The sequence below is a fragment of the Onychostruthus taczanowskii genome, unplaced genomic scaffold (genome assembly GCF_017590055.1).
Source record: "Onychostruthus taczanowskii isolate IOZ18803 unplaced genomic scaffold, ASM1759005v1 scaffold10, whole genome shotgun sequence".
NCBI classification, from domain to species: domain Eukaryota; kingdom Metazoa; phylum Chordata; class Aves; order Passeriformes; family Passeridae; genus Onychostruthus; species Onychostruthus taczanowskii.
In genome coordinates, this window is record NW_024496526.1 from 2,943,188 (window position 1) to 2,960,668 (window position 17,481).

Sequence of the window (17,481 nt, forward strand, 5' to 3'; positions counted from 1 at the left end):
CCAGAAGCATGAGCCTGACTGCAGCCATGGAGAGCAGCTGTGAGCTGGACCTGGTGTACATCACGGAGCGGATCATCGCTGTCTCCTACCCCAGCACAGCCGAGGAGCAGAGCTACTCCAGCAACCTCCGTGAAGTGGCCCACATGCTCAAGTCCAAGCATGGGAACAACTATGTGGTGAGGGCCACAGCCAGGTCCCTGTCAGGCTGCTGGAGGGGCTGGGATGCTCAGCTGCTGGGGATGGGTACTTGCAGGGAATGGATGCTGCATCCTTGTCTCCATCTGGGCTCTGCTGAGGGAGGGTCTTTGCACTATGCTGGATAGATGTTTTCTTCATGGAAGATTACCCGTCCCTTTCAGGCCTCCTGGGAGTTTTTGGTCATTGTGTTGCTGTATGGCAAAATGTTACTCTGGGTAATGTGTCTGGGGAAGCCTCTCATAGCAGGATTTGGGAAGGCTTTTGGGTGAGGAAGAGGTGAGGTGGCAGCAAGGAAGATGTGCTCTCACTGTGTTTTTCATTTTCCCTAAAGCTTTTCAACCTCTCTGAGCGGAGACGTGACGTCAGCAAACTTCACCCCAAGGTGGGTCACAGCTGTGAGAAGCAGGGAGGTCTCAGGGGCCTCAGGGCAGGCCTGTCTGCAGGACCAGCTCCCTGCTACAAGATGTCTAGGGGAAAAACAGCCACCTCTTCTATTCTATCCAGCTGGGAAAAACCCTGAGAAAAGCACTGAGACTTCACAATGTGTTTGTGGTGTTTCAGCTTGACTCCCATTACCCTCCCACCGCCCCCTTCTCAGCCCAAAACTGGCTGTCTGGAATCTCCTGGAGACCTCCCTAAGGCATTGTCCATATCCCTCTGATAGTGGGGGAGCCCTCAGAAGCTGAGCCAAGTAACCTGGGGTGAGGGGCCTGAGATCTGGGACCACAGTGTCCTCCCTGGGCCAGGGATCTGGGCAGTGGGATGCAGGGTTGGGGCTGGGAGGCTGCATGTGAGAGCAACACAGTAATGCCTATGCTGTGTACATGCCCTGGCCTTTGCCCACGGGCAGGCTGGGAACTCCTCGTGGGCGTGCCTGTGACCCCAGGCTGTTTGTTCCCCTGTTCAGGTGCTGGATTTTGGATGGCCTGACATGCACACCCCTGCGCTGGAGAAGATCTGCAGCATTTGCAAAGCCATGGACACATGGCTCAACGCAGCGGCACACAACGTGGTGGTGCTGCACAACAAGGTGGGCAGGACCCGTCACTGGGGCACAACGATGGGCCACTGGGGCTCTGTGGGGCTGCAGGGATTGGGCTGAGCAGCCTCAGGGGCTGAGAGATGTGGAGAATGCGCTGGTTTGTGGTTTGGGGAGTGGGTAGGTGTCAGCACATATGTGCAGATTGGTGTGTGTCTAATAAGGGTTGGGGCATCTGTGGGCTGGTGTATGCTTAGAGGGATCTGTGTGTGCCTCTGTGGGATGTCTGTGCCTGGGTGCTCACAGGCCCTGCTGCCCCCATGACACCTCTTCTGCTGTGTGCCCGCAGGGGAACCGTGGCCGGCTGGGGGTGGTGGTGGCTGCCTACATGCACTACAGCAACATCTCAGCCAGGTGAGAGAGACATGAGGTCCTGGGGTGGCCCTGGGGCTCACTGGTGACCTCCATCCCACTGGTGCTGGGGTGCTGGTGCCAATAGTTCCCTTCAGCCACGTCTGCCCTTTCATCCCCACAGTGCTGACCAGGCTCTGGACAGGTTTGCCATGAAGCGCTTCTATGAGGACAAGGTGGTGCCGGTGGGACAGCCATCCCAGAGGAGGTGGGTCCTGGCACGCCTTTGCGGGCTGGGGTTTTCCCTGTAGGGTGGTTGGATGCAGGGCTCCAAGGTGGATGTTCCTCTGTGGGTTCTGCCCCTGAGCTGCCTGTCTGCACTCCAGGTACATCCATTACTTCAGTGGGCTCCTCTCTGGCAGCATCAAGATGAACAACAAGCCCCTCTTCCTCCACCATGTCATCATGCACGGCATCCCCAACTTTGAGTCGAAAGGCGGTAGGTGCCCCCGGCTGCTCCCCCAGCCTGCTTCTTCCCACACCACCATCCCACACTGCCCGGCCAGGCTTGTCCTCCTTGGGGGATATTTTCCACCATTTCCTTGGCAATTTGAATTTCCCTTTCCCTCTCAGAGACTGTTCACTCATGTTAGCAGGGTGCTACCCTTTTCTGGCAGAGATGCCCTCAGAGGATGCCCTCCCGATGCTGGGCACTAACCTGAGCTGTGGGGTGACAATGATTTTCTGACAGCTTTTCCAAGGATGGCACCAGACGGGGATTTGGGATGCAGTACCTCACCCAGATCATCATCCCACCCCTATCCCCAGCCCAGCACTTGTCCTAGGTCCTACAGGACCCAAACTGTGAGAGCTTTGCCCTTTCTCAGCTCATCCACAGCATCCTTTCTGCCCATTGCAGATGTTGCCCTCGGTCGGTGCGGGCTGGCTGGGGCAGGGAGCGGCTGTTTGCTTTGGCTCCCTCCCTGTTTGGATTTCTCCCCCGTGACTAATCCCTCCCCTGGCCCCTCCGCCCAGCCGGCTAACAGCAGTGTGCCTTTTCTCCCCGCCTTGATGTCTTCCAGGTTGTCGGCCCTTCCTGAAAATCTACCAGGCCATGCAGCCCGTCTACACCTCGGGGATCTAGTAACTATCTCCTCTCCATGGGGCTTTCCTCCTGCCCAGCATGGGGAGCACGGCAAGCGGGGGAGGATGGAGGGGAACAAGGACAAGTCCCCTGTGCTCTTGTGCCCTGTGCTTAGTCCGTTTGGGGGCCAGGATACAAAAAGGAATTCCTTTTTTTCAGAGGTGGTAACTGGCTGTACTGGGCCGTACTGGACCCTTCTGCTGAGAGGGCTGTAGTGACTCTGCATATCAGCAGAGGGAGCCTGGGGCTGCGCGCTGCCTGGGGCTCGGTGTCCCCGGAGCGAGGGGGGGAAAGGGATGGGGACATCTGGGAGACGAAGGCACCCTGGGAGATGAAGGCGTTTCTTCTCTCCCTGCTTACAGAACTGCTCTTCCTGCCTGGATTAGCCCTCACAGATCACAGAGTATTCTAAGTTGGAAGGGACCCACAGGGATCACGGAGTCAAACTCTTAAGTAAAAGGCCCATATGGGGGTTGAACCCACGACCTTGGTGTAATTAGCACCATGCTCTGACCAGCTGAGCTAATATCCTTTCTTTATGCAAAAAAAGATTTTCCCTTTGTTTTAATCTCCCCACAATTTTTTTCTGGTGCTGATCCTGGAAGCAGGCACCGGCAGAAGGAAAGCAGGAGTTGATTTCTCCTGACTTCAAGACACTCTGCCAGCACCGCATCCCAGTCTGGGTGGGACCCCTGGCTCCTGGTCTCCCTGGAGGGACCAGAGCACCTCACCTCTGGGATATTCCCATCTCAACCCCCAGGACCAGGATCTCGCTTCTATACAGCCACGGGTCCCCGTTAGCTGAGATTTACTGCCATCCCAGCCTTGCCTTTCAGCTTTTAATAGACTGTTTATGGGATGCCTGTAATAAACTCCAGGTTTATCTTGCCTGTGAAATCCTACTCCTTTCTTCCCTTGTTCCTCGCTGCTGACGCCACCGCCCGTCGGCAGCCTGTCCATGGTGCACTGGGAGGGGAGGGCTTCCCGCAGGGAAACTGAGGCAGGGAGAAGAGTCTTCCCAGAGATTTCTCCCTCTGTGTCCTAAGCCCCAGTTGAGCCGTGGGAGCTGGGTGGATGGCTGACAGCCCAGCCTCGATGCTTGGAACCTGATCAAACCCTCCCACCCAGCAGCTTCTGCACCCTTGCTGAACTGTGCCTCAGTTTCCCCTTCCCGTCCTCCTTCCACTGGGAATGGGTGCCCCTTGAGGTGGTGGATGGGCCTCCCCTCAGTCACAGGTTCCGTGCTTTGCACCTTTTCTGCTTGGATGTGGGTGGAAGGGCTGGTTGAGCTGGTGCTAGGAGTTTTCTGAGGGGGTCTCTGTGCCACAGCTCACATCCTCCTGCTGTTCCTCTCTGCAGCAATGTGCAAGGAGACAGCCAGACGGGCATCTGCATCACCATTGAGCCTGGCTTGCTTCTCAAGGGTGATATATTGGTAAGGATCATCAGCTCCTGGTGTAGGAAGCCAACAGGGGTTATGTGGTTGCCTTGCCTCAGGACCCCCAGATTCCCCCTTGCCCAGATCTGGGGGTTTATCCTCATGGCCCATCCTCTTCCCCTCTGCAGTTGAAGTGCTACCACAAGAAGTTTCGCAGCCCTACCCGTGACGTGATTTTCCGTGTGCAGTTCCACACGTGTGCTGTGCATGATCTTGACGTCGTCTTTGGCAAGGAGGACCTGGATGAGGCCTTCAGAGGTAACTGCCCTGGCACCTCCCTGCTCCACACCCCCTCATCCTCCTGCCCCTGTCATGGGGACATCTGGGCACCCATCCCAGATCCACCCCCGCCAAAACAGGGCACCCCTGCTCCATTTGCAGGGTGTGGTGCTGCTTGGGAAGTGCTGGCACCATCATTCCTTTTGGTGCCAAAATCATTGCTGGTGCAGAGGGGCTGCCTCAGGTTTTGCTGGGGGCTAAGATGCACTGCTCCATGCAGGGATCTCCCCTAGCAGCTCCCAGTCTTAAACTGGTCTGCAGGCATGTTTGGGGTGACTGGCTACTCTAGAGCTATGGATGGAAATAGTCCCTTTATTCTGCTCTCTCCTTGCCAGATGACCGCTTCCCTGAGTATGGGAAGGTGGAGTTTGTGTTCTCCTATGGCCCTGAGAAGATCCAAGGTATGGCTGGCTCAGTGCCATGGGGGTTTCGAGGTGGATGCTGTCTCCTTTCCTTCTCCTCAGCTGTATCCCCTGCTCCCTCCCTTGTGACCTCCACCTGCCTCATTGCAGTCACTTTGTCACCAGGGTAGGGTGAGGCATCCAGGCAGTAAGGCTGATGTAGGAGCACCCAGGGATGCCCTGTGTCTCTTGCACTCTTCCCCAGGAGGCTGCTCTCCAAAGCCCTTGCTGGCCCAGGAGAGGTGGAAGGAATGTTTGGGAATGAAGGACTCCCTTGCTCAGAAAGCCCAGACCCATGCACACTCACTGCCAGTCTATGTGCTGGTCTCTAGGCAATCCCAAAAGCCCCAGGCAGTCTGTACACCTTGTTTGTGAGTCTCGATTTTCATCTTGTGCTCATTCATCTCTTGATGCTGCCTTTCCTACAGGAGTCTCCTGCCTTGCCTTATGGCTCCTGCACTTTTTTCCTTGCATGCACTTTTCTCCACCTATTCCCCCATCTATCCTTGCTGGTTCCATTGTCATCCTACCTGACCATCCTGCCTCTTTCCAGGCATGGAGCACCTGGAGAATGGGCCCAGTGTTTCTGTGGACTACAACACATCCGACCCACTCATCCGGTGGGACTCCTATGAGAACTTCAACATCCAGCGCGAGGACAGTGCAGAGGGGGCCTGGGCTGAGCCACCCCTGCCCAGCAAGCACCTGGAGAAAGGTTAGGGCTCTCAAGGTGGTCGACCAAAGTGTCCACATGGAAACATCCCCTACCCCATCACTTAGCTGTCAAAGTGCTGTTTGCACAAGCAGAGTCCAGCCTTAGTTTATGCCCCAGAGCCATAGGAAATCCAAACCCCATGTCTGCTGGACCGTTAGGTATCCCAGCTGCAAGCATGGCAGGATGTAGATGTACCTTAGTTACCCCTAGGGGATGAGGATGTCTTACTGGCCTTCGAGAGTCTGCTGCATCTCTCAGAGCTGGGATAAGCCCTTTGAGCACTCATTTTGTTGCAGCAAGTTGACTGCTGTCACCCACTTGGCAGGAATGGGCCGTACTTGTATGTCGAAGGGTGGTGGGCCTCTGTCCTGGAGGCAAGGCCAGCAGATGCCTGGGCTTTCCTGGCCAGATCTGGAGAGACGTCCCTGGAGCAGGGACAGCTGCGGTCCCTGATGTCCCTGAAGGTCACCGGCTGCTTTGAGTGGGAGCAGTGGATGGCAGTGCTCACAGTGCAGGGTGGGGGCTCTGGGTGCCTGGGGCGGCGAGAGTGTCTGTGCTAGGGTGGTCACATGGAGCCAGAGCTGGGGTGGAGCTGGCATGGGCATTTGCCTTGGCACAGGGCAGTAAACAGGCAACTCGTGATGTGCAGGCTCAGCTGTGGGCTATGTGCAGGCTGGGGAGCTGTGGGTCCAGCCTCAAGCTGGCAAGACTGCCTGTCAGTCCCCTCCTGCCTGCAGAGACCGGAGTGCCTCATTGCATGTGTTCCCCTCTGGACCCTGGGCCACAGTTTCTGCACCCCAGCCTCTCACAGGACTGCAGGTGTACCCCAGGACTCATCTCTGTACTCTCGCAGGGGTCTTGGTGAATATTGGGGCTGCAGAAGTACCCCAGGGCTCCTCTCCATTCCCCCTTAGGGGTATTAGCAGGTGTCAGGGCTGTGCAAGTACCTCCATGCACTGACTAGGCTGTCCTCTGTGCCGGGAAGGGTGGCAATAGCGAGTGAGGGCACCTTGAATTTGTAAACACTGCCCCAGTTTGGAGATGATCCGGGACTGTGCAAGGGTGAAGCTGCAGGCAGAAAGCTGCCCTCTGACCCGTGCCAGCAGAAGCAGCTGCAGGAAGCCCATCTATAAGGGGTCTTTCCCAGCTGTCCCACGGGGCACTTTGAGCAGTGGTGGTGGGAGTCAGCATGGGCTCGAGGGGCTCCCATCTTTTTCCCTCTCTCTTGTCACTTTTCCTCTTTTCCAGCCTGTCCCAAGCCAGGATGGGGACTCTGGTGTCTGGCTGTGCAGGGGGGGTCCCTGTTTATGGTCGTTCTTGCCTTATTTGGTCAGGGAATTGCACGCCACATTTTTGGCACCACCAGGCGTGAGCAAGCGGCGTCCGGGGGCGGAGGGGGGTGAGGTTGGCACCAGGACCCACGCCGGGCTGGGCTCAGCCGCTGCTCCTTGTCCCCGCCACTGCCCGTCCTGCCGCCCGGCGAAGGCTCCCCGCAGACGGTCGCTGCAGCCCGGGCCAACGGGATCGGGATCGCCTGCCAAACGGTGGGTGCCCCCATGCCGCGTCTCTGCCGGCCACAGCCGCTCTCACTGGAGGTGGATGCCCTTTCTCCAGCAGCTTTGTCTCAGCATGGAGCACCCATAAGGGCTGGGGGGTGCCTGCCAGGGTGGGATGGTCCTGTGGGACCCCAGAGCTGGAGGGGCAGGCGGGTGGCTGGGGGTGGTGCCTGTCCTGGCGTTCCCCTCACCTCTGCTGTGCTTATCTGCGGGGACTTGGAGAAGGGGAATCTCCTTTGCAGTGGGGTCATTGGTTGACTAAGTTTTTCCATAGCAGGGGGTGTGAGAGGGGGATCTGTACCATCACATCTTGCTCTCTGGCTGAGGGTACACAGCTGGATTCAGCAGGCTCTCTGTGAGCTGCTTCCATGGGACAGGCTGGCCCCATCAGCAAACTCGCCCTCCTGCTTTACTCAGGCAGGGTCTCTGCTGCCCACCATGTCTGGGCTGCCCCATAGCCCTTGGGGAGAGTGGGGTATGCTGGGCTGCCCCCACAGCCTGTCCTTCTACCCCTCAGCCATGTCTGCACAGCCTGGGGAAGGCAAGTGCTCCACCTGCCCTCCTTCCTCCTGCTTGAAGGAGCTTTGGGGTCAGTGGTGGCTGCTTGGCAGGTTCTTGCTGCAGTCCCCATTGGCTGAGGGTGTTTGAAGGCTGAAGGGAGGTGATGGCATGCTTCATCCTCTGGCTGATTTTGCGGTTGCCGGCACTGTGGTAGCTCTCCTTGGGATGCCGAGCTGTCTCCAGAGAGGCAGGAGGAGGCTGGCAGCTGGATGTGGCACTGCTGGGCTTGCAGCTGGTTGGAGGATCACTGCAAAGAAATTTTGGGGTACTGCAGATGCTGTAACTCTGTCTGGAGATAATTTATGGCCTGGTTTGGTTTTGCTTAGAAAACCAGTGCTGATGGAGAACAGGGTGCTGGGGCTAGCATGGAGTCAGTGGACATGTCCTCAGGGTCTGGGCAGTGTAAACTGGGATGTGTGACAGTTGTGGAGGGACCCCAAGCTCTGCCATCCTGGGATGGTGTGAGAAAATGTGAAATGGTTACAGCAGCTCCCTGTAACCACTGGTCCTTCAACCCACCCTGGGCTGGCACTACCTGCCCTGTCTCTTTACCAGGCTGGGAAGAGAGTGGCCAGGGCCTGGCCAAATCCAACATCTGTGAGAGAGTTGCTAAATCCCTACCTGAGTCATGGTTCTGGCATAGGGCTCCCCTGCAGCTCATCCCTGTCTTCCCATACATCCCCACTCACAGGGCCGGGCTGCCTGGGGTGGGGACTGGGATGAGCATCCCACCCTTCCAGTGAGGGGAGGTCGCATCAGAGCCTGAACTACAATTGGCATGGCATAGGTCAGGGGTCCTGGAGCCTCACAAATGGAGCTGGATGCCAATCCTGCTCTTTTCTGTGCAGGAGAAAGCCCCTCAATAGGGTCGCTGTCATCTCTTTGTCCCCCAGGAGGACCAGCATCTCATGGGGTACACTTTTTCTAGTTGGGTCAAATCCTGTCCCACTTATCAGGAGGGGCTGAGGCTGCCCAGGAGGGCAGGCCAGGCTGTGCAGAGGTGGAGATACAAATGGTCCAGGCCAGAGCTGTTAAATCCATTGCTGGAGATGCTGGCAGGCTGCTGCTCTCTCCTGGTGGCTGGATCGGTCCTTAGGCCAGGCTTGGTGGGGAGGGGGGCCAGTGACTCTCGTCTTGCCTTCACCAGCTGACTAAAGCTGAAGGAATTCACTTCCCCTTCCTTATTCTGCTCCTCTCCGCTACTCTCTGCTCCAGCTGCTGCAAGGTAAGGGTTTGTTGAGGTGGGCATTTTGGAGGGCAGTGGGGATCTGCACAGGCTGGATGGGAATTCACAGGGAGTGTCCCCCTTGCTTCTGATTATTCCCCATGGGTGAAATGCTGGAGCATCTACAGGCTTGGGTAGATATTTCAGCTGGAGTGTGGCTATTCCCAGGGCAGGATCTGTCCTCTGACCTGGTATTTGGGGTTGTCATGTAGGGTGGGGGGTGGGGGTTGTTCCCACTGGGAGCGGGAACCAGGCAGGGCTGGGTCACAAGGAAAGAGAGACCAGCTGGTAGAAACTCAGCCCTTTCTCTTCCCCCTTTAAACTGTCCTTGAAGTCAAAACTTGTAGCAGTTCTGTGCTTAGGGCTGAGGTTGTCCCATGGCAGGAGTGGGGAGCTCTGTCTCTCTTCTCCTGCAGCTGAGACAGCCAGGACAAAAAATAAGCAAACTTTGGAGGTTTTGGAAGGACGCTGGCTTGGCGTGTGGTAGCATCTGGGAGCAAACAGGGCTGTGAGTCAGGGGGCCGGCTGGAAACACTGCTCTCATCCCCTGCCGTCATCCATGGGGGTGTGGGAAACACGCGGTTTGGGGGATTAGAGTGGAGGGAGCCTCACGTTTTGCTGAGTATATTGGATCAGTTGAGGAGTGGAGTCCTGAGCATGGGTTCAGGCAGGGGCCTGGATGTGGGGTGGGCTTGCTGTCACCTGGACGAGCAAATTGTGAGCACCATTCCAGCATGGATTTTGCTTAGGGTGGAGCAGTTTGGTCTCAGAGAGCTCTGGAGTGGATAGGATCATGCCATACCTCCTGTCATAGAGCAGGGCAGTGTGTACATCCTGAAAAGAGGGCTGGAATGTCCGTGCTTTGCTCGTGGCACTGGCAGGGCAGGCAAGAGGATTGTGAAAATGGGTTGGCAGGGTCGGTGGCTTGTCCATGGATGGTTTCCACCCCTATTTAGCTGTGTAGTTATTTCAGATGGAGAAACTCAAGTCTCCAGCAAGACACTTGAATTTGCAGACCCGTCTGGGTTTCAGCATCATGTGTGGTTTGGGAGGACATCTCCACCCTGAATGTGTCGCTGCTCTTTAGGGACAGGTGTGACACATGCACACAGGGGCTGGGCAGGGCTGGGTGTCTCAAAGGAGGGGGTCACCCAGCAGGGTGATGCTCAGTGGACGGTGCAAGGTGGGCAGGCTGTCCAGCTGTCCGGCTGTCTGTCCTGCCTAGGAAACAGTTAACGCGGCGGAGCCCTGCCTGTGGAGGAAGTAGTTAATATTCATAGCTGGAAGCTGTCTGTCTGGCTGTCCTCCCTCCATGGCTCCCACCCTCTCCGCACCTCACTGAGGTTAACTCGGGCTGGGGCTGGAGCTTGGGCGGCCCCGCCGCTCTCCCCGCGCCGCTCCCCTTCCCCTCCCGCTCCTCCCTGTGGTCCCTGTGTGGTCTGGGGCGGAGGGCAGCACAGCCGCACCTCCTCGCCTCCATCCTCCGGCCTCCCCCACCTTCGGCTCCTCCATCCTGTCCTCCAGCTCCCCGTGTCCCGGGGATCCCCGTATCCCACCCCTTCCGGAGCCCCGCCGCCGTCCGGGTACCCCTGTCGCGGCCCCGCGGGACACGGCGCTGGAAGGGAATAGCTCCCTCCGAGAGGGAAAGCAAAGCCAAAGGGACAAACGCCAGCCCGAGCCAGCTCCAGGCCGTCGGCTCCTGTCCTGGACGGACACACGGGGCTGGCTGTGGACGCCGTTGGAGCTGCCACCACACCGGGCGCCCCTGGAAGGCTCTGGTGCTGGAAGGGGTGAAGGAAAGGGATTTTGCTGCCTGCTCCTTCCCTTCGCCTCGGATCTTTTAATCCCCATCCCTTTGGTAAGTCCTGACTTTGCTTCTCTTTGGTCTGTGGGCTGGGTGGTGAATTCATGGTTGTGGTGACCCACGGCTTGGACTGGGGTTGCTCCGCGCCGTCCTATCTGGTTACAGGATGAAACCAGAGATAAGGAGGCTAAACTCTTCCCTGTGAGATTCTGCTCACACCTACATCCTACAAAAGGTCCCGGGACCCCAGGGTCTTCCCTGCGGGCTGATGCTCCACAAATGCATTGGGGCCAGAACTCTGGGTGGGGAGTGGAGGCAGCAGGTGGGATGCTGCTGGGGGCAGGCAGGGGGAGACACGGTGGTGCCTCAGCCTCATCTTCTGCACCGGTGTAGAGCCGTGGGCAGGATTTGGGGTTTTGGGGACGCGAGCTCACCCCTTCGGTACTGTCACACTTGTCCTGGACCAGTTTTTTTACTGGCTGTAGCCACAGGGTGCTGGAGAGAGAGGACAGAGCATTTCTCCTCTAGGGCAGCGAGCCTGGCAGCAGGGCTGGGACCAGGCTGGGCTCGGTGCTCCCCGCAGCTGCCTCCATACAGCTGGAGCAGATAGAGCTATGGCAGAGCTGCGTCCGGGGCTGAGCCCAGGGCAAACCCAGCCCACGATGGGGTGGCACAGTCTGCCAGGCAGGAGCTACTCCGACCTTCAGGGATGAAATCTGACCTTGCTGGGAGCTGCAGACTCTTTGCAAATGGGGTGCTGAGGGCCTGCTGCTTTGAGGGTGGCTGGTTTGGCTAAGGCGTTCTGTTCCATTATCCCTTAGTTTTTGGTTTTGCTTTTATTTTATTTTATTTTATTTTCAGCTTCTTGGGTGACAAAGTCATATAGTCATATGAGAGATAGTGTGGCCCAGGGATAGTGGAGGAGGCTTCGGAGTGGCAGCAAATAGCAGGATTTGTCTCATGGCATCAGAGCCCAGGACGTACATAGGGTTGAGGACAGGATAAACAATCATGTGTGGGGCAGAGCAACCGTAGGACAAGGGCTTGGCTGATGGCTCAGCTGTCACAAGCTGCTCCTTGCTTACTACCCTGGTACTGCTCTCAGGGTGGGGGTGGCCACCAGCCCCCCTATGTCCTCTCCTCATCAGAGGTTCTAGGGAAGGTGGGACATAGCAGTTGGGGCTTTCTGTCTCTGCCGTGAACTGCATTGTGCCCCATCCTGACGTCTCTTGGAGACATTTCTCCCAGCCGTGGGGCAGTACCCAGCCCAAAGAGTAATTAAAGCCTTTCCTGTCTATTTTCTCCCTTGGCACCACATGGCTACATTTATATTTATTTATTCCCTTTTCCTTTCTATTCCTCTGCCGTTGTTTTCCCAGCCCCCATCCTGGCTTTTGCCCTGTTTCTTGAGACCAGCCAGCACCATCACTGTCTTTCAGACAGGAGGGCTGTGCCTTTCCCCCATCTCCAGGCAGTGTCTCAGCCTGTCCAGCATTGACACTGCCCCTGGATATGCTGTTTTTCTCTTTTTCCCTCCACGGAAAGGGCTTCCCTCCCTCTCTTACCCTTTTCCCCAGTATGGGAGGTGTTGTGGAGACAAATGCTACTGGCTCCTGGCTTTACTGGCTGGATGAAGAAGCTCTGAGTCTCTGGGAGAAATTCTCACTCTTTCCCCTACCAAGTGCCCAGAGAGGACCTTGCTGCCTGGTCCTGAGACATCTTCAAGCCAACGGGAGGCTTTGGGGCTCAACTGCCCTCTTGGGATACTGCCAGTGGGGATTCAGGAGTGGAAAATCAGCAACAAGGAGAGGGCTCTGACTTTGTAGGACTTGGGCTCAGTGTTATTACCCTCCTGTGCTTTGTGGTGAGGCGGGTTGCTGGAGTGGGAGCTGCCGGGGTGCGGGTGCGGCGGCGTGGGACTGGTTAAGCTGTCCCGGCTCGGCTCGGAAGTGTTTTGCTTGCAGATAGGACCGCTCTGATTTCACACTATCGTGTTAGGGCCGTCTTCCGTCCCTGAGTCAGCTGCCTGGCCCCCCGCCAGGGAAGAGTCATTTTTTCCTCCAAAAGAAAGTGTTTAACACTGCTCGCGGGACCTTCCAGGAAACCTCGTCAGGGAGCTGGAAAAACAAGAGTCTGCAGCCTGGTCCGTGCTGTGCAGCTCTGGCGGGGGGAGATGTAGCTTGGGAACTATTCCCATTGCTGTCAGTGGCCAAGGTCCCTCTGGATCCCCAAAATCTGTCTGCCCCACTTGGAAAGGTTTAAGGGGTGGAGCTGGTTTTGGTGTTGGTGCTGACAGGTGTGATGGAAGCTGGGGGGCTCAGAACTGAAGGGCCGGATTACTGGTGATGATGCCATGCCCTGGCTGCCCCCCAGCCTTTTGGAGCTGTGGAGCAGAGCCAGCTGCCCACACTGGACTTGAATCACTGTGCCAGGACCTTCCTGCATGAGGAGGAGATGCTGCATGTTCAGGGTTGGACTGTGGCACTGTCAGTGTGGAAGCTTTAGGGCAGGTTGACCTGGTCTGAGAGAGGGAAGGGAAAGAACAGAAAGGGTGGGAGCTGGTCTGTAGCCAGGGAAGAAAAAGTCAAGGATGTCTGTGTGGCTGGATCCGTGCATTATCTGGGAGGAGAGTGGGCAGGGGGAGGAAAGGTGGGTCTGTGGTTCATCTGTCCTTCACCCGTGGGCTGAGTACATCCATCCAGCTGGAGACACAAAGAGCTACGAGGCCACATAGTGATTGCCTCCACCCGTCCTCCTACGGCTGTGGTGCATCTCCTCCACCCTCCCTTTCTGCCTCCCTGGTGCCACATGGCCCTTTGAGGCTGGATGAGCCCTGCGGAGCAGCGATCGCTGACTGTGTGGGTAGCCCCGGCCCCTACCAACCATGGAGGAGAATTGCCAGGAATGATGCCTGGAAATAGCGCACGGGATATTTGGTGAATCCCAGTGGAGCAGGCAGCGCTTGCTGGCGAAGTGGGGGGCTGTGGGAGCATGGGGTTGGGGAGGACCTGGCTGCGATGTCTCTGCATGGTGGCGCCGGTGGGAGTGTGGAGGGTGCCGAGGAGACATCGATGCTGGTCGTTAAGTGTTCTGGCACACGGAAGAAATCGAAATCACCGGCTAATGGGACCCATTAGCTCCGTGCAGAGAGCCAGCAATTGATCTGGGGTCTCGTGTTCGTTTCTCCCCTTGCAGAGGTTGGGCACACACAAGGGCCCCTGGATGGGAGCCTCTACGCTAAAGTGAAGAAGAAAGACTCCCTTCACGGCAGCACCGGTGCCGTCAACGCTGCCCGACTCCCGCTCTCGGCAGCACCCAACCACGTCGAGCACACACTCTCAGTGAGCAGCGACTCGGGCAACTCCACCGCCTCCACCAAGACCGACCGGACCGATGAGCCGGGGGTGACCGGGGCACCCAGTGGCCAGGCGGTGCTGAGTCCTGAGGAGAAGCAGGAGCTGGATCGTCTCCTTGTTGGCTTTGGCTTGGAGAGTGCGCCACCCATGCACAACCACGTGCCCGGCCCCGTGCCGGCACGCCTGCCCACCATGCCGGGCCGCCACGTGGTGCCGGCTCAGGTGCACGTCAACGGGAATGCCGCAGCACTGGTGGCCGAGCGGGAGACGGATATCTTGGATGATGAGCTGCCCAACCAAGATGGGCACAGTGTGGGCAGCCTGGGCACGCTGTCCTCCTTGGATGGCACCACCACTGCCAGTGAGACCGGCTACCAGGAGGCACCTCGGGTGGGCAGCCTGTCCTCCCTGCCCAATGGCCCCTCGAGCTGCAATGGGGCTGAGAAGCTGCTGAAGGAGGGGCTGTACGATGGCGAGCCGCTCTCCAACGGTGGCTACCCCTACAACAACCAGAACACCCTGATGGGCCACCACCTCCGTGACACGCTGCCTTCCTTGCGGCCCTCGGCATCCACTCAGGAGCACCTGGGTGGCTACCCACAGCGCCTGCCGGGCTCCCACGCCCCAGGGTGGCTCCAGCCTCAGCCACTGCCCAGCTCCCAGCCCTACCTGTATGCCTACGAGCACCCCGGAACCTACCGCTCCCGGTCCTTCCCGGCAGTGGACACTGCCAAGTACGACACGAACCCGGCGCTGCCCCAGGCCCCGGCTCGCAGTACCAGCAGCCGGGAGGCTGTGCAGAGGGGCTTGAATTCCTGGCAACAGCAAGGAGGAAGCCGGCCACCTTCCCGGCTGCAGGAGGGTGGCATGGAGAGCCACAGCCCCAGCATCTCTAGCTGCAGCCCCCAGCCCAGCCCGCTGCAGACGGTGCCCCCACACAGCCACAGCATGCCTGAATTCCCCCGGGCGCCCTCTCGCCGGGAGATTGAGCAGTCCATTGAAGCACTGGATGTCCTCATGCTGGACCTCGCACCTGCCGTCCACAAGTCGCAGAGTGTGCCTGCCACCTCCCGTCAGGACAAGCCGGCCGGACCCCTGCCCTCCTCCCTTTCGAGCCAGCCCATCGCTGGTCTCTACGCCCGGCCAACTCCACAGGTGGCCCAGCCGAGGTCCTTTGGCACGTCCGTGAGCCCCGTGGTCTCTGAGCCCGGGAGCAAAGCTTATTCTCCCGGAGAGCTGGACTATGGGGTGCATGATTATAGGGAAACCTATTCACCCTACAGCTACCAGCTGGCACCGCTGCCAGAGCCCAGGAGCTACAGCCATGCCCCAGCCGGAGCACAGATGGGCAGTGCCCCACTCAGCACCTCGTGCTACAGCCCCGTGGGGTCTCAGCAGCAACTCACCTCCTCCCCACCTTCCCCCACCGTCCCAGCACAAAACCAGATGCCCCTGAAGGGACCGGAGAGCTATGAAGACCTGTCGAGGTCGGCAGAAGAGCCCTTGAATCTGGAGGGCCTGGTGGCCCACAGGGTGGCAGGTAGGATCCTTTGGTTCCTTGGGGGGATGGGGAGGATTGCATGTCCCAAGGTGCTGGAGCACACAGGGGTGGCATGCATGGTAGGGCTGGGGATAAGTGATGTGGAAACTCCTTGTCTGTGCTGGATCTGGGCTTGGGACTGAGCCACCTGCCATGGAGACATGCAGGGCAGGGGAGTAGCCTGTGCAGCTCTTCTTTGCTGAGATCCTCCTTTGTAGCTTGCTGTCTGCAGCAGCATTGCCCAGAGGTGGGAAGGGGTGGCTGAGGGTGTCAAATCCCCCCCATCCTGTTGGGGTAACAGGGCTGGTCTGTCCCCGGTGGTGGGGCTAGTCACTGGATCTCAGGGGAATATCTTTCTTTTGGGGAGAATATGGAGAGTTTGGGAAAATATTTTCATCTCTGGCTGTCCTGTCTGGACCCCACTTGGACATTTTGTTCTCCCTGCCTGGAGTGTGATCTGGTGTAATGTCCCAGCAGAGAACTTCACTTGCCTTGTGTTTGATGTCGCTATGTTCATCCCTGATTTCAGTCTCTTCTTTTTCCCCTGGTTTGCTGGGTTTAGTGCTTGGACCTCCTTCCTGGGCAGCAGGGGTGCTGCTGGAGTGGGGACTAGGCTTTTGGGAACTAGGCTTTTGTCTGTCAGCTGTAATTCTGCCCAGCTTGGCCCAGGGTGGTTTGAATCTGGACCTAGCTGTGGGACAGTGGTCAGGGGCTGGGAAGACATTTCCCAGCCCTGCCAGAGAGGTTTGGTGCTTGGCTGGGTGCACTGCCGAGTGTCGGTGCTGTGGCTGGATGAGGGCAAGCTGCATCCACCAATCCCCTGCCCTCCTGCAGCTCTAGCTTAGGGGCTTTGGGGACACAAGAGTGTCCCAGCCTCCTGGAGAGAAGGTGCCATGGCGCTGTGGCAGCTTGGTGCCCTCCCTTCCCACTGCTTCAGCTGCAGTTGTTCAATTGTGGAGTGACATTTGGGAAGGGTTTGGGGCTGTGGGCCAACTCGTGATGCTGGGGCTTGGCAGGTCCATCCCTTCCAAATCTGTGCTCAGTCCAGAAACTCGCCCGGCATTAGAGGGAGGGGGAAAAGGCTTGGCTGGAAAAATCCAACAGCATCAACCTCCCAGGAGTGGGGACTGAGTCACAGGGTGGGGGGCAGGAGGGGTGCAAGTGGCAAGAATGGGATTGAGGAGGGTTATAGAGTTGTTGGAGGAAGTTTGCATCCATCTGAACCTGACCTCTGTCATCCAGATCAGATTCACAAAGAGTCATGGGGCTTTTGCAAAGAATTTATACAAACCTACTAAGGACACATGGATGCCCAAACTGCGCTGTATGTCTGGATTTAATATAAGCAGCACATGCCTGCCCTCCTCTGCTGCCCCATATGAAGAATTAAAATAGGCTGGAAAGGTAGACAGTTCTAAGGAGAGGAGGAAGAGTATTTGCAGTGTGTGGGAAATAGATTTTTGATGGTGTCTACCAGAAACATCATCTTCCAACCTTGAGTCAGGTCCTCAGGGCTGGGCTGGGGTCACTGTCATCCCCTTGTAGCCACTGGGTTTCCCAGGGAGGAGAGAGGCATATGGGGGATGGTCCCCAGCCTGTGGCCACCTGTCTCTGCTGGAGCTGGGCCTTCTGTGCCGAGGTGGGGACAGCGCAGGCGGGTGGCCTGACCTCTGGCGGGAACGAGGTGTCCTGAAGCCAGCGCTGGGAGGGGACGGCCAGCGGGGACCGTGGGGCATGGACGTGTTTGTTTACATTCCCTGCTGCTATAAATTGCCTGCGTGTCCTGGCGCAGAGATGAGGAGCATCTCACACCTCCTCCGTTCTTGGTGGGGGAGTGCTCCCATTCCTTTTTCCCACTGGTGATGGAGGGGAAGAGATGGCACAGGGCAGCGCTGGCATGCCCAGCATCTCCCCACAGAGGGGAGGTGGTCCTG

At 58.0% G+C, this 17,481-nt stretch overlaps 1 protein-coding gene across 14 annotated transcripts in view; it reads left to right on the forward strand.

Moving 5' to 3' along the window:
- Positions 1 to 17,481, forward strand: part of TNS1 (tensin 1) — a 55,115-nt gene that overhangs the window by 14,241 nt on the left and 23,393 nt on the right. For 11 of the 14 annotated variants that reach the window (XM_041404745.1, XM_041404756.1, XM_041404651.1 and 8 more), the window contains 12 exons: positions 5 to 176; positions 530 to 580; positions 1,106 to 1,228; positions 1,527 to 1,591; positions 1,713 to 1,796; positions 1,915 to 2,027; positions 2,611 to 2,671; positions 4,032 to 4,107; positions 4,239 to 4,368; positions 4,725 to 4,790; positions 5,344 to 5,505; positions 13,847 to 15,547. In XM_041404745.1, the coding sequence (XP_041260679.1) occupies positions 5 to 176; positions 530 to 580; positions 1,106 to 1,228; positions 1,527 to 1,591; positions 1,713 to 1,796; positions 1,915 to 2,027; positions 2,611 to 2,671; positions 4,032 to 4,107; positions 4,239 to 4,368; positions 4,725 to 4,790; positions 5,344 to 5,505; positions 13,847 to 15,547 (2,804 nt within the window). The remainder of the gene's footprint in view (positions 1 to 4; positions 177 to 529; positions 581 to 1,105; positions 1,229 to 1,526; positions 1,592 to 1,712; positions 1,797 to 1,914; positions 2,028 to 2,610; positions 2,672 to 4,031; positions 4,108 to 4,238; positions 4,369 to 4,724; positions 4,791 to 5,343; positions 5,506 to 13,846; positions 15,548 to 17,481) is intronic. The other 3 variants (XM_041404767.1, XM_041404660.1, XM_041404686.1) reach the window with 1 other exon arrangement.